Source organism: Micropterus dolomieu, linkage group LG22 (assembly GCF_021292245.1).
Source record: "Micropterus dolomieu isolate WLL.071019.BEF.003 ecotype Adirondacks linkage group LG22, ASM2129224v1, whole genome shotgun sequence".
NCBI lineage: Eukaryota > Metazoa > Chordata > Actinopteri > Centrarchiformes > Centrarchidae > Micropterus > Micropterus dolomieu.
In genome coordinates, this window is record NC_060171.1 from 31,580,418 (window position 1) to 31,595,986 (window position 15,569).

Consider the following 15,569-nt stretch of genomic DNA (forward strand, 5'->3'; position numbering starts at 1 on the left):
AAGCTGCTACAAAGTGTGCTTCATGTTAAATAAACAGACGGTGTGTGGCTGCATTGTTGATTGTGAGCAGTGCCGCATAGTTAAATGTGTCAGTTGTTAAAGACGTTCATTTTGTTCATTTGAGTGTATCTAGAGACTAGTTGTTGTACCTTCTGTATGGCTTAGCACAGCAGGTATAGCCGAGACAGTGGATCCTTCCCCTGACATTGACCGCTCCTAATTAGAATGTTGTTTTGGATCAAACCATACTGACATCACCTTCATTATTATGCCATGCCACATTTAATCCCTGTATACTCAGCCTTAACATGACCACTGACAGGTGAAGTGAATAACACTGATTATCTCGTTACCATTATTACCTTATCTCATAAGGATTTGAGCGACTTTGAAAAAGGCCATATTGTGATGGCTAGACAGCTGGTTCAGAGCATCTCCAAATTGGCAGCGCTTGTGGGGTGATTCTGTCTGCAGTGCTCCCACCAAAAGTGGTCCAAGGAAGGAAAAGCAGTGAACCAGCGACAGGGTCATTGATGGACGTGGGGAGCGAAGGCTGGCAGAACACACAGTGCATCACAGTGTGTAATATATGGCCACATAGACACAGACCAGTTTGCCCATGGTGACCTTGTCTGTGGCTTACCTGGGGAACACATGGGACCAGGATGCAGTATGGGAAGAAGGCAAGCCAGCGGAGGCAGTGTGATGCTTTGGGCAATGTGCTACTGCGAACATGGGGTTCTGCTATTTTCATGTGGATGTTACTTTGACACGTAATCTTTATGTAGTCAAAGTTACCATGAACTCAAATGTGATAGACTAGTCATCATCAGTATTTATTTAATGTTTTGCCAGAAAACCAAAATGAAAGAATAAAGTAAATTCCCTAACATTTTTTGTTTTATGTTTTTTTCACTTTTAATGGACACATGTAACATGTTTTACGCTTCCTGTGAATATAATCCAATTAATCCTATTTTCATATACGTTGTGTTGTGTATCTTTGTGCTAATTTCACAAAGTCCGACGTAATTTGATAAAGTATGTTATATGTGGTGCTCGTATCGCTTACTGTTGAGATTTGATAGCCTCTCTTCAAATAAGACTTTCTGACTGCAACACTTTGACAGAATATAGTCTCTAACCCTGCCCGTTAGCTCACTCTGCTCCGTTAAAACTGAATTTACCATAAGGTAATTATTATAAAGGTGAATAAATAAAGAAGATAATTAAAAGATATATATATATATTTACGCCTCATTTTATAATTTAATTACTGCCCACATTTATTTATTTACTTTATTTTTTGTACATTTAATCAGATGCTTATTTATTTATTGAGCATTTATTTATTTCTTAATCTGTCAGGATCAGTCCTCCACAGTTTTTGACATATTGCAATTAAAGTTGTGAGTATGACACACTGGTTGACGCATTCTTTTTTGTTAACTGTATCTGCCAAACCACTATGATTTTGAAGAGTGTCTTGCCTCCCAAAATCTGACACCCAGTCTTGTTTAGTTATCCAAGATCTACAGTATAATACTTCTGTATTGCTTTGTATTGGCAATAACACTCGAATAGCCATAGTCGGTGCGTTCAATATCTACTGGATCATTTGCAAGTCGATTTGCAGCTGATGTAACATGACTGATGCAACTTTAATGGACAAAGTATTGCTGTCAGAAAAAAAAGTGCTCTTGTCTAAGAGGGAAAAGAAGGAGAAGAGCTCTCACTCTGTTAACATTTTCATGAGCAAACGTCACACACAACTTACCATCTGAAAATACATAAATGATTGCTGACATTTAGTGATTTTGAGGAAATGCAAACGAAAATAATTTTCCATGACATTGTGTGTAGTTTATGTTAGCAAATGTTAGAAGAAACAGTTAACACCTTTGATTTACCAACCCCTCAGCCATGTGAGATAATGACCTCATACTTTTTTTCTTACTGTCTAGTAATCGTTTTTATGTGTTTTTCACTTATGTTTTCCATTTGTCTTGGGGAAGCTGACAAAATAGCGGGCGGCATGGTGCTGCAGTGGTTAGCACTGTCGCCTCACAGCAAGAAGGTCGTGGGTCCAAACCCGGTTGCCCGGCCTTTCTGTATGGAGTTTGCATGTTCTTTCCTTGTCTGTGTGGGTTTCCTCCTACCATCCAAAGACATGGTGACCCTAAATTGTGAGTGGTTGCCTGTCCAGGGTGTACCCCGCCTATAGCCCGATGTCGGCTGGGATTGGGTCCAGCCCCCTGTGACCCCGCAACCCTGAGCGCAGGATATGCGGTTGACGATGGATGGATGACAAAATAGCACCAGAGTGAGCGAAGTGAGATCTATAGTGTTGAATAAACGATCTTTGAAGCTGTTAATAATATGCGCATGCTCACAGGGCGACGATTCCAAGAGCAGGCTCCACGTCTTTGCACGAGCGGGCGGCAACCAATCAGGAGCGGCCACAGTGTGTTTGGAAACAAACGTCCTCCTCGCTGAAGTCCCGTGTGACTGCCACCAGAAACAAACTGCTAGATTCAGCAGAGAGTCCCACAAGTTACTCTTTAGACGAGACAACTTGCGTCGCTTTTGTTCTGTCTGCTCACAGATTGTGTGACGGGGGCTCTTCCTATTTTTTTGACGTGTATAGTTGTAGCGAGTAAACGGAGATATCGTAAGCACGAGACTACAAGGAGTGAAAGAGAGTAACGTTAAAATGGATGTGGCGGATGCTCAACAAAAGATGTTTACTCTACTTATTAAAACGCCCAACCAGGCTCAGGAGGACCAAACCGTCGAAGGCGTGTATCCGAACTGGACTGTAAAGGACCTGAAAACGCATTTGGCGACTGTTTACACGACCAAACCGGTGAGTTATTAACGTTATGAGGCGGAGAAGTTAGCAGGCTAATGTTAGCGGAACTAGGTGGCCGCGCTCGAGGCTGTGTTCTGGAATGTCATGAGCCAGCTGAGTGGGCTGCTGCCAGAACAGCTGTCTGCCACTGTTACTGTCTGGCTTTCCGTGTGTGTGCTCACGCCAAAGCTGCACAACTACGATTCTTGGTATTACGAACCTTTTAAAGGACTTCCAGTGGTTTCTGTTGGGAGTTTTACTTCCTTTAAAATAACTCTGTAGAATCATATCTAACTTACTGCTACAGTAAGGTTAGTTTGTATGCTATCTAAAGTATATCTGTCTGTGTTTAGTTAGGTTTAAAATAGTTTGGGATAACCTGTTATAAAGTGTTGACCTTACAATATATACTTTAATTTGATTTGTGAAGCATGTGTGTTTAAAATAAGCCTAACAACACGTTGGAAGGCAGAATGAGCTGCGCCCTGGCCTCTCTAATAAGAGAGTCAGCTAAGTACCTAAAATCTTAAGGAGGTGTGACTGCCAAGTTTCATCCTCCCGGCAAGACTGCAGCCTTGAAGGGCACAGCGACAATCCAGGCAGCCGCTGAGATGAGCGAATAAAGATGAGCAGAGGAGGATCTATGCCTCAGTGGGATACTGATGGAAAGTGGCCAGGCAGTAGACTTTAAAATATATTTGTCCCAGAGGAAAGTTAATGATTATTAATCAAGTCTGTCACTTCTTGGGGAAAATAACCATGTGCTTCAGCTGTGGGAAGGCCGAGATACTGCGGTATTTCCCTAATTGCCCTAAAAAGTCAGTACAACTACCACTGGCACTGCGCTTCTTTAAAGTCGTTTCCCATCTGCAGAAACATCACTCAAATCAAACCACTATGTAGGTAATAATAATAATAATTTGTCACTAAAGTAACTTTATCCCAAATGATTGAACTAAACGTACTTGTTTGTTGTCCTTTAGGCTGTGAGTGACCAGAGACTGATCTATGCTGGTAAACTGCTGCCCGACCATCTACAAATAAAAGATGTCTTCAGACAGGTATGTGTGGGAATAAATGTGTTTGTTTGCAGGTGTACATGTATGTTGGCATCCTGTCTAAATATATTTTCTTAGAACCTCATGTCAGTAAAGCCTGATTTCTACTTTGTGTCGCACCCACATTCGGTCGATAACATAAAAGTCTATATGAGCCGCACAGAGGCTATATCATTTTACCCCCATTCGAGTTAGCGGAGGGCTAAACCGGAAGTTCAGCCGGCAAAAGTCAACACAGTGGACGCTGTAGCACTACCACCAACGAGCGTTTGGTGGTGTAACTGCAGAACAACGCAGACATCGACGCACAAGTATAATTGCCTGGCTCCGTGCGTAGCCTGCGCCGTAGTCTCCACACAGAAGTATTAATCACCCTTAACAGAAAGAGCAAAGGTCAGAAGCAGCAGTGTAGTTTTTTCTGTTCATTTGGGTTAAGTGCTGTGGGAAAATGTTTCTAATGCTAGGGGAAACCCAGATTTTTATAAATTGCATCCATATTTTTGCAGATTCCACAACATTCCGCCATTTACACCTGATTCCATTTATTGAATTCTGCAATTCCGTCCGAGTTTTCCGCATCGCACCTTTATACTGCTCTTATGCTGCCGACAAACTTGCTATCCGGCCTCCCTTTCCCTCACCAACATGTGTCTGGTTCGTAGTTTTCCAATCAACATCTTCAGATAGCTTAATATTCTCAGACAGTTTGCACCAGACTCTGATCTGATTATGTTCCATGGCGTACCATTTGTGGGCTGGAAAGGAAAATAAAGGAGGGTATTATGAAGTTGTACAGTAATCACATTGAGTTAAACTGCAAAAACATTTGGGTGTCAGCCCGCTCTGCGTTGTTGTTCATGCCAAGCCTTTGTTCTTTGCCAGTGGAACATCTCCGTAAAGTCTTGGTTCTGTTCTGCATTGATAAGGACTATTTCATGCTCATACAAACAAGTTTAATAGGCATTAATTCTGTTTGCTGTACTGCTAATAGTTTAATGTATCTATGTGCATGAAGCTTTTATAATCAGGCATTTATCTCTACTTTCTCAGACTGACTGCATTCCCACAGTGCACCTGGTGTGTGCTTTTAGGAATCCACCCAAGGGACCTCTGGGAGCTAGACCTAAGGTGAGAAATTATGATGTTTACTCATGTTCGACTGTCCTCAGACCCCAGGCAACATGCAATCTGCAATCATGCAAGTAGAACAGACATGTATTTATTAACATGCCCAAGAACCCATCAACATGTCAGATTGCCACCAAGAATCTGATGTGTTTTGATAAAACTAACAGTTATCTCTTTTCATACAGAGCAGGGCTAGGCCATAGTCTGTGTAATATTATTTACAGAGACCCAACAATTCCACTGTGAGCATCTGTGTGTCAGTTACAGATCACAGACGATTTAAGGTTGTTCACAGCTGTTTATAGTGAAATCACAATGCTTGTTTTCTTCTAGTTTAATGGTAAAAAGAGCTTGGATTTGAAAGATTAGACCATTTTAAAGTCATTTAGAAATCCTGCCTTAATTCAGATTTAATGTCATCATCCTTAAAAAAAAGTCATGTGTCTCCTCAGTGACATTGGTTAAATGAAACCTGAGTGTTCAGTGAAACTCCTGTTGGTTTTGTATTTAAAATTGTGAGGCCATGTAAGCAAAACAGCTGGTTTCAGTTTAGGCTCAGCAGTGTACTTCCATTGCTTGTCAGTGAAAACCTAGCTTTGCATACTGGGTTTGTTTCACATATTCACCACATATTCATGTGCAGATTATATGTGGGTCCCAACAATGTATCTACATTTAATTTAAAACTCATTTAAATGATTTTAAAGTAATGGTGGAGACCTTGTTTTTACACCATGTAGGTGTGTCAAGGTTAGCTATTGCATTCCACATGTTTCTATAAATGCCTTAACGAAGTTTCAGTTTCATAAATTCAACAACATATGTCAGCTCTGTGGGACTTCACAGGAACTCCCGTCTCCTGTGACATATCAAGCGCAAATGCAGCGTTAGTTTGGAGGCTGACAGCTGCACTTCTTCACCCTCTCCCTCATTTCCATCCTACCATGGAGTGGAACTGTTTCACTTCAGCTGTCACCCTTCAGAACTCAGCTGCAGTTTAGAGTTCAAAAGTGTAGTTAAAAATAACTTACTTTAGTTTCACAACACATTCAAGTGTCCTGCTCCAGCTAATGCTGCAAAAGAAACAATAAAACTCACTAGACGTATCTTATTACAGTGGGTTTGCTGTAGCTCAGTGACAAACACTGTTCAAATTTAAAAACAACTTACAAAGTCTGGTTGCCTTCGCAGACCAAAGAGACAGAACAGCCACATCCCACCAGTCCGAGGCCCACGGCAGCATCTGCTTCACCCAGTCCCAGCAGCTCCTCCTCCACGGTCCAGACTCCCAGCACACCGGAGCTGAGGCAGAGGAGGCAGACCTCTCCGACCTCAGCTGCTGCTCCAGCTCACACACATACCCCAGTGTCTCCACCAGGAACTCCTTCATGGCCTGCTGTTGCAGTGTAAGCTGTGTTCACTGACACGACCAGGCATCACATCTTAGCAAAGTTCAGCTGTGTTCAAGATATTTTTCCAGAACAACTGAAAGAAATTAGATGTAGACCAGTGAGAACAGCAAAAAGCTGCATGAGGTCAGAATTACACAAACTTTAGACTGGCCCTTAAAATCACAGTAATCAGCTGAAATCTCCTGCTTTGGTGATTTCCCTTTTTGTTTTGTTTTTTTAAGATTCAGATCTTGTTGGATAATTTCAACATGCACTGTTAATAAAGTGATTAAACGGCTGTTTTCTTCTGTCCTGAATTTCCATCCAGCTACAGAGACGGAGTGATGTGCGCTTAGAAAGGAGCTGCCACTCAACAAAATGCAGATAGTATATTTAGATAAAAGTTTTGCCGTCTCTTCTATTATAACTAGAGAAGATAAAGTTTAAAATAAGAAATGGAGCTGACTCTTTTTGTTATTGTTCCAATGTTCACTGACTGTAACCTTTATCCAGTGTTGAACAGAAATGAACCATCTGTCTCTCATCTTTCCCTGCAGGCCTGGAGCACCACAGATGACCCAACCAGCCTTTCCCACCTACTCCCTGTACAGCCCTCAACAGCTGCTGTGGCTCCAGCAAGTCTACGCTAGACAGTATTACATGCAATAGTGAGTTTTTATTTATACACTTTTAATTCATACTACTTTTTTGTTGGTGTGGGTTCTTCCTTTAGCCTTGCAGGCTGTCATTGTGGTCTGACGTTTCTAATACTCTTGATGTTTGTCTTATTTTCCACCGACAGCCAAGCAGCGTTGGCAGCAGCAGGCACCGTCCCCGCTGCACCACCTACAACCATCGGCCAGTACCCTCCTGTTCCCGCCCACCAAGTACCTGTCCCAGCCGTCCCAGCCGCCTTAGCCAATCAGCCAGCGAATCCGAACCCAGCGCAGGACGCCGCTTTCATCAACCCTGGTGAGGCCAACCAGAACATGCGGATGAACGCGCAGGGCGGGCCCGTAGTGGAGGACGATGAGGATGTGGAACGCGATTGGCTGGACTGGTTGTACTCAGCTGCAAGATTTGGCGTTCTGCTCATGATCGTGTACTTCAACTCCAACCTGACTCGCTTTCTGCTGGTGATGAGCACCCTCCTCCTCATGTACCTGTAAGTTCAGTCTGTTGCTTTTCTACTTTGATATCTATGAACTTTTCATTTTTCAGTCCATCTCTCATCAAAAACCTCAAAAAATACTCATACACAAAGTAGCTGACTGTGTAAACATGTACTGTATGTGTACAGCCCAGCCTTCAGGATGTGTATCCTTGAAACCTGTTATACCAAAGCTACAGAACAAACCAGTGAAAGCAGTTGAGGAAAAGCTAACTTTTGTGGTCCACACATTATTATTTTACAGATTATTATTATTATTATTATTATACAGAACATGTTTGTCTGGTCAAATACGATTGAGAATAAGACAGAATGTTCAGAGAGTTACCTGCTGAATTGACTTAGTGGAGTAGATAAAATGCATGAGTAAACATTTGGTTGGTGAATGACGCTGATTGCCGACAGATGGGCTTCTCCCACCTCTGGTGGCTCCGCCGCTTTCTGTCTCTCTCTCCCTGAATGTATCTGCTTTGTTGACTTTCACCATCAGCAGTATTTTTTCTAAAGTCGCCGAAAAGACAAATGGCGTATCTCTTGGATTTGTCTGTTTTCACAGCAGCGGGTGCGCTCTGTAAAATGCTAAAATACAGTCTATGGTTGCCAATTATACCTGGGCGTAGCTGCTACTGCGTAGGCTCAAAGCAGAAGTAAAAATTGGCTGCACCATGTATTTTTTACCTTTCAAAATGTCTTAACTTTTAAATCTTGTTTCTGTTTTTATGCTGTTAAGTCAAAACCATACTTTCTCATATTTTAATTAGCAAATAAAAGTTCTGTCTCAGTAATATCAGTAAAGATAAATGTCACTTCAAATCTTTGTAGAATAGCTTTGAATTCTACGTAGTCTGTGGGACATAAAGGACGCAGTCTGTATATCTCTTATGTATCTGTCAGCCATCTTAGCTTGTGTGTCTGACTTTACATCTGTGGTACTGCAGTAGGATGTGGTTACTCACTTCCTTAAACGAGTTTTTATTCAAATAACCTAATGACTGAATATTCAAAAAAAAAACAAAAAGGGACACCAATTGCATTCCTTCTCAAAGCTAGTTTTACCTATTGAATGTGTATACTTTGAATTCAAGCTGAAGCAGTGAAGGTGTCTCCGTTTTGCTACAGCATATGAAAAATATTATATTTAATAATTGTAATTATTCTTTTTTAAGAGTAATAGTAACGGTAATCAGGTCTGTTTCCTTGTGCACAGAGTCCATCTGACAGACATCATCACTGTTATCATCAGTTCAAGCCATGTTGTTCTTTTACTAAACATTTCCCAGTCTCACACTCTGTTTGCTGTTACTCAACCCTTCACCCCCGAGTCCCCGATAAACAAATATACATACACAGTCCATTTCTTAGGCATGGATGAGATGGGTTTAGATGAATATTGAATGTGTTTGTTTGTCAAGGGAAAGCAAAGAATAGTGAATTGTTGAAAGTGAGAGACATGCTGTCATTTCTCTGAGGGGAATATCCTGTGTTTCCTGTAGAAATGAACTAAAGTCAGCTCTTCAGAACGTAAATAGGAAGGACACAGCCCGCCCCTTTAATATACACAGTCAGTTGGCATTCATTTGACTAATGATTACACACCAGCTAGTAGGTTAATGTTTAGAGACTGTCCTGTCCCCTCACTTTCTCTTTTCAGTCAGTTGTCTAATCCTCTTTGACCATTCACTAAGCCAGGAATGTAAAGGACAGTGGTTGCACTTTCAACATATGGTGCCTGTTAGCAGCAAGAAAGTAACAAGATATTAAAATGTACGGTGTGTATGTTTAATATAGAAGATAAATCACAAAAATAGATGTATACAAATTATAGTATTTATTGAGAACACTTCAATGTGTATCTACAAGCATCCAAATATAAGGATAAGAAGCTGGAAGTGTAAATTATAAAAGGCAAACTATGAATAATTGAAAATGATATATTATTATTATTATTACCCCAAAAATGTTCACCGTTCTTGAAGTATATTTTAGTCATTTGATACATTGTTAATATAAAAACATTGAGTAGAGCAGCTTTAACTATGTGTAATCTGAGCGTGGTCACTCATACTGACAGGCCCACAGAGAATTATCACCCAGCTCTGTGGGGCATTCTAGCATCTTTCTGTTTTGGTTCAGTCTCATCACTTTTATTAATCTTGTGAGCGTTTAGCAGCTAAAAATATTTCCCCCAAGAGTTGGAGGAGACCAAAACAGAGCTAAATAGAGAGTGAATGTTGGACTTACAAACATGATGATGGTGACAGCTTGGTTTTGGCTATTGGTCCGCACGCTGTATAATATAAAGCTCCACTAACCAACTTTGTCCACTGGTAACCCCAAGCATTAGAGAGTGCTATTGGTTTACACCAATAAACTGCAGAGTTTGCAAATCAACAAAACGTCCTACTAGTTTTGATGAAAAGAAGCTTTGCATAAGTGTTGATTTTACAAGTTTCACACGTTTATCTTTTAAACAAGTGTTTGCCTCAAAAGGTCTATAGGTACTAAGACGACTTCTTTCTTCGTCTATTTTTTTTTATTTTGCATTAATATAAATGTATTTTCTCTCGTTTCCACAGACACACTGTTGGTTGGTTTCCCTTCAGAAGGCCAGTGCAGGTCCAGGAACCCAACCTTGTGCAGCCCCCTGAAGTCCAGCACAACCAGCTGAATGAGAACAGGAACCAAAACCCAAATCCAGTAAGAATCTCCCAAATCTTTCCCACTGATTCACTTAACACTGTAGGGCATCCTCATATCTCAGTGGTTCATATGGCTGTGCAATTAATTGAAATTTAATCCCAAGTTGCTGTCATCCTCTTGTCTCTAAGATGCTGTTTTAAAGTTAAAAATATTTAATTACTATTTCCTATTTCATGAATTTCATTCAAATGAAGCATTTAATTTTAAAAGTTCAGTAAATGCGTGATGTTTCCTAAGTCAGTCAATAAACCAATCATCAGTTCTTACCATAATCAAGCAGCATTAGTGGTTCATGGTCTGTCCTTTGATGACATGACATTCTGGGTTCTGCTCTGGTCTGTAACCTGCATGTAGGCGTGGATGTTCCCTTTTAAATGTGTCACTCCCACTGTGGGATCTAAGGGTTTTTATCTGACGCCAGCGTCTTTTTCAATTCATTCCAATGGGAGCGCCGTGTTTTTACTAGCTGGTAACCCACGTACACTCTGTGCTCTCATGTTTCAGCCTTCTCTTCATGCAGAGCAAGGGCCAGAGCAAGTAGGCCTGCGTACTTTGTGGTGACATTTTTACATTCACTAAAATTAAGTAGGCTACCCTACTTGCAACACATTGCCTCAATGGAAATTATGTATCATAGCAACCACAGCATCTCGGAAAAAAAACACTGCGCCTCCAAAACGCACCCTAGCGCTCCCAGCTGGGCGTTTTCAGAACAGCAGGTGGCGTTTTCAGTGGGTAAAAAACGCTTTGGTGGACACGGGCCCTAAGGCTCAAAAATCGACTACAGGTTGATCTGTGGATTGAAATGTATACTTCAGCTGAAAACATGTTTAAAACCCACTGCTATAAATCATCCTATTATGATGACTTTGTCTATTCAGGCTGACGAGCTTGCTGCCAGACAAAGGGAGGAACCTGCTGCTGCAGCAGACGGATCAGATGGACAAGAACCAATGACGGCAGTTTTAGTGCCTCCTCACCGGGTGTCAGTCATGTGGACCACCTGGGTTTTCTTCAAAACCTTCTTCTCCTCCCTCATACCTGAGGTTCGTCAGGGTGTGGCCAACTGACCACCTAGGGCAGATGATTGATGCTGGAGATGCTTAAAAGCTGGTGGAAGGAAAAGGAAAACATCTGGAGCTGTCAATTCAAGAATAAATAAAACCAAGGCTCTTGTAGGTGTGCATGTCAACAATGACTGGGATCTCCCTATAGAGACAGAATCTTGGACTAGTAGAGATAATTGCTCTTCCTTTTGAGTGAAAAACACAAAATTAAAACACCAGCAAAAGAAAGCAGTGCCAGACCCTTGAATTTACCCAAATGTGGCCTGGAAACAAAGGACACGAAGGACTAGATACATCAGTCACATTTTTAACCATAAGAAATTGTTTTTGGGATACCAATCCTGACCAAACAGCTTGTGTTGGTTTTTACCCCTCCCCAAGGTGTTTTTCTGTGTGACAAGGCCTTCTCCATGAAACAACAGTAGGTGGCAGCTGAGGGTAAAAAACAAACCTGTTAGCTGACGCTGTTGGACTACTGTGCCTAAATGATTCTTCCTGTGAGGAGATTTATGTACATGGGCTTTCTGATCCCATAGGATTCCAAATCAGCTTGTCTTGAGTTTTCATATTGAAGAATATGATCCAGATGGATACTCACACAATTAGAAGGATTATATGAGCCATGCTCAGTTGAAGTGAAAATTCACACACAGACAGAATTGGTTCTGTATCTTATGGCTATCCAAATCTAAATTGTGTAGAGGGTTGGATTTTTTCCATACAAACTGTCCACACGCTGTGTTTGATAGGAAAGATGTTGTGTCCCAAAAGGATTTGCGCTGAATTTATAGCATTCAGATATTTTACTTGTTTTTTTTAATCACCCTTTTCAAAGTAGGTTATTAAAAATTTGATTTTGAATTTCTGTATTCATAACATACACATTCACAAAAACGATATACAGTTGCTCAAATTCAGTTGGTCTTGTTCGGTATAGAAATTCAAGTTAAGTCTAAAGTATGTTTCTCAAATTTATCAGTTCAATTAAGACCACAGATTCAGATTATTTTGGCCTTTCTTTGCTTCCGTACACTGTGTAGTGTACATTTCACAGCCTGCATGCTAGCACAAACTGACCATGACTTTAACTTCAGTTCATGAACAAAACTTGACGAGGAGAACAAAATCCTAATCGTGAACAAAAATCATGATTCAGTCATGTTGAAAATAACATCGTACCCCTCATATGACTTTTCTATACTAGTTCTGTTGTGGGTGGATTTTCCTGTTATTGAGCACCAGGTGATGGTGATTGTGACCAAATGCAAATTAGACTACTTCTTTCTGCCAAATCGTTTTCTGTAAAATAGTGATGTTGCCACGTTAAAAAAGTTTTGTAAATATACCATATGTACACAAAGCACTTTACAACACGTATCTTATGCAAGCTTCTTTACATATAGAGGGTTATGATTTATTATTCTTCATGGGAATATTTCTAATATAAATATAATGCCTTAATGCAAAGCGTTCAGAGGTGGGCTTTTTGTTTTTTTCAGAGAAGGGACTGCGTTTAATTTTCCGGTCAAGTCTAAAATCCCTATAAAACCAATCAGTTAAAGGTCAAATCAGTGTCATTTGATTTACAGCTAATATTGCTTGAGAAAAAGTTTTAATTATTTATTATGCTGGAAACCATCTTTAGAATATGCTAACCTCTCAGCTGGCCTGTAAGCCCTCTCTATAGTGTTGTCTTTGCTCGCAGGGATTGCTTTCTGACATTATTTTGCTGTCACAGGTCTTAACCTCATTTAGTCAGCCTTCCAAATATAAACTAAATGCAGTGTTATGAAGCTACACATCATTCCTCCTGTGCTGTCACTATTTAAGCATTTTCATCTCATCATTTTGATTGAGAAAAATTCACTTTCACAGATCAAGTGCACAAATGAGGATTTGTTACTGGTCACTCTACCCAAGTCATCAAAATTATGTTCTGCTATTAAGTGACTTGAGATATTATGCATTTATTAACTGACTGTAATCGGTGCATGTTTTATCGAGCTATAACGAGGAATAAGTGGGTTTTACTATCTTCTCTTAACAATGTCGCTGTGGATTACGCCTGGAGTGAAACGTCCCTCTTCTTGTAATCCAGTCTATTTTGTGTGCAGCATTAGCCCCTGCTGTAAAGTTAGCACTCTGACCGTAGTCTGTGACAGTGGTCACCATGTAGAACGGGATATTTTAATGTTAAGACAAGCTTTTCTTATATTTTGTCTGTCTTTGTGAGAGAATGACAATAATGGATGCAATAAATGTTCTTAACTTTAACTGTTCCGTATTGTGTTGATTTGTTGCAGATGTGGTTTGTGAGGATAATGTTCCTACTAATTTCAATACCAAGTGTGCAACCCATTTTAAATGCATGTCCTCAAACAGGGTACACATGTTCTGTTGCATTATAAATATGACCTTAAGTACATTCTCTAGTTGCACCGACCCCACTACAGAAACAAGTAGAGTTTGCTACAGATACATGCACTAGTGTGACCAAACCTGCAGGACTCCCCGATTGACCAGCATGTTTACCTGTAACTGTTAAATTCTAGCTGTAAGATGATGTACACTTCATTTCACTGAGACAAGATAAAGTGTCTACAGCCATGCTAGCAGCCCTGTGAGGCTGTACTTCAGCACGGCAGGTCTGGATTAGCAGTAAAGGGTATTGGAGGTTAGGGTTGTATTATTAGAGGCCTGTACTATGAAGGGGATTTAATCTACTCAGATTTAACTCCGGGTTATCAAGGAAAGTCAGGGCTGACAAACTCTGACTACCTACATTGGTGTTAAATAGTACTGCGAAGGTGAATAAGTATTTTCCCCAGAAGAATGCACAATGATGAGGCCAGAGGAGTGAGGAGTGTAAAGAATGGTTAACGGCCAAATCTAACACTGATGGTTAACAAAGCCAGCGAGGCTTGTTGAGGAAATTCATAAGTAACTTTTGTCTTACTGACTTTTATTTGTAATAAGATTGAGATGTAAAGGTAAAACAAAGGGCCATTAGGGCCATTGTATGTTTAAAAAAAAAAGTGGAGAAAGAGGGGTAATAACCAATAAAGCTTCACACCACAGGCGCTGCTGCTTGCTGTGTGTCGCGCCCGCAGTGGAATAGCAAATTATCCTTCACACTCGATTCAGCAATGAGGAAATACTCCTGGTTTTAGCGCACTATCACCATATGTTTAAATAATTTCTGAGTTTAGTTCTTGTAAATGTACCACTTTCATCTCGGATCATTACCCCCTGGCTCCGTATTTTTTGGACATGTAAAACCGTCAATCTAAATATGTGAAAACATTTAAGATAATTCAGTTATACACGTGGGTTACATCACATCTCAACTGACCCATTAATGAGTTAAGATCTACTCCCTTAATGGCTTAGAGGCTGTGGGGCTGTGTGTATGACTGTAATGTTCATTTCAAGAATAACTTAATTTCAGCTGCAGCCCCAGCGGGAAGCGCACATTGCAACATGTCAGGATAAAATCTAAAAAGTCTATCAAGTGGTGTACTAATAGTTATCATTAACTCTGAGTACAGAGTCAGCAGACCTTGGGTCAAACCTATCCGCCTTTAGTAGAACAAGTTAATAGGAAAGTTACACCCAAAGTCACAAAGTTACTCCTGAAGTTACCTGGATAAGCCAGTGACCTAGCTTTGTAGCACAGGCCTCAGGTTTACCATCGCCGCCATGTAAGTTTAGCACGTTAGTTTTACTTTTGCGAACTAGCACCACTACATACAAAGTTTTCCAGTTGTGCTTTGTACTCTGTAAAAATGCATTCTAAAGTTCGGCCAAAGCTAATATTCAGCAGTCTGAGTTACACAAATCAAGGTGGGATAAGTGGATGTTTATGGCACTGGTCAACACTACACCTGAATAGTCTATTTTTGGCAGGGTTATTGCACAATGAACCAGAGAGCAGAGGAGAAATCTGAGAGCAGATGATTCGCGCGAGGAGAAGGGCTGAAGCTGGAGTGCAGGACAACTGTGCAAGCGACAACACATCTGAGTGCAAGCACACAGTTTGAGCCGCAGCAGAGCAAATCTGAGCACAAGCAGGGGCTGTTTGAGTGCGAGGGCAGGGTTTTTTGAGGGAAAGCGTTATTGAAAGACCACGCTCCCCTTCCCTCCCCATTTCCTGTTCAGTTCAGGACAACCTAAACTCACTCCGCTGGGACGAGAACAAATAGA

General features: G+C 40.8%; 1 protein-coding gene across 1 annotated transcript; it reads left to right on the top strand.

Moving 5' to 3' along the window:
• The first annotated feature begins 2,420 nt into the window (after positions 1-2,420).
• On the top strand, positions 2,421-13,640 carry herpud1 (homocysteine-inducible, endoplasmic reticulum stress-inducible, ubiquitin-like domain member 1). The gene is made up of 8 exons (XM_046038254.1): positions 2,421-2,866; positions 3,835-3,912; positions 4,960-5,037; positions 6,229-6,443; positions 6,986-7,096; positions 7,231-7,593; positions 10,176-10,296; positions 11,181-13,640. Exons 1-8 carry the CDS (start codon positions 2,714-2,716, stop codon positions 11,367-11,369), a joined length of 1,308 nt encoding a protein of 435 aa, XP_045894210.1. The 5' UTR covers positions 2,421-2,713; the 3' UTR covers positions 11,370-13,640.
• Positions 13,641-15,569: the final 1,929 nt, after the last annotated feature.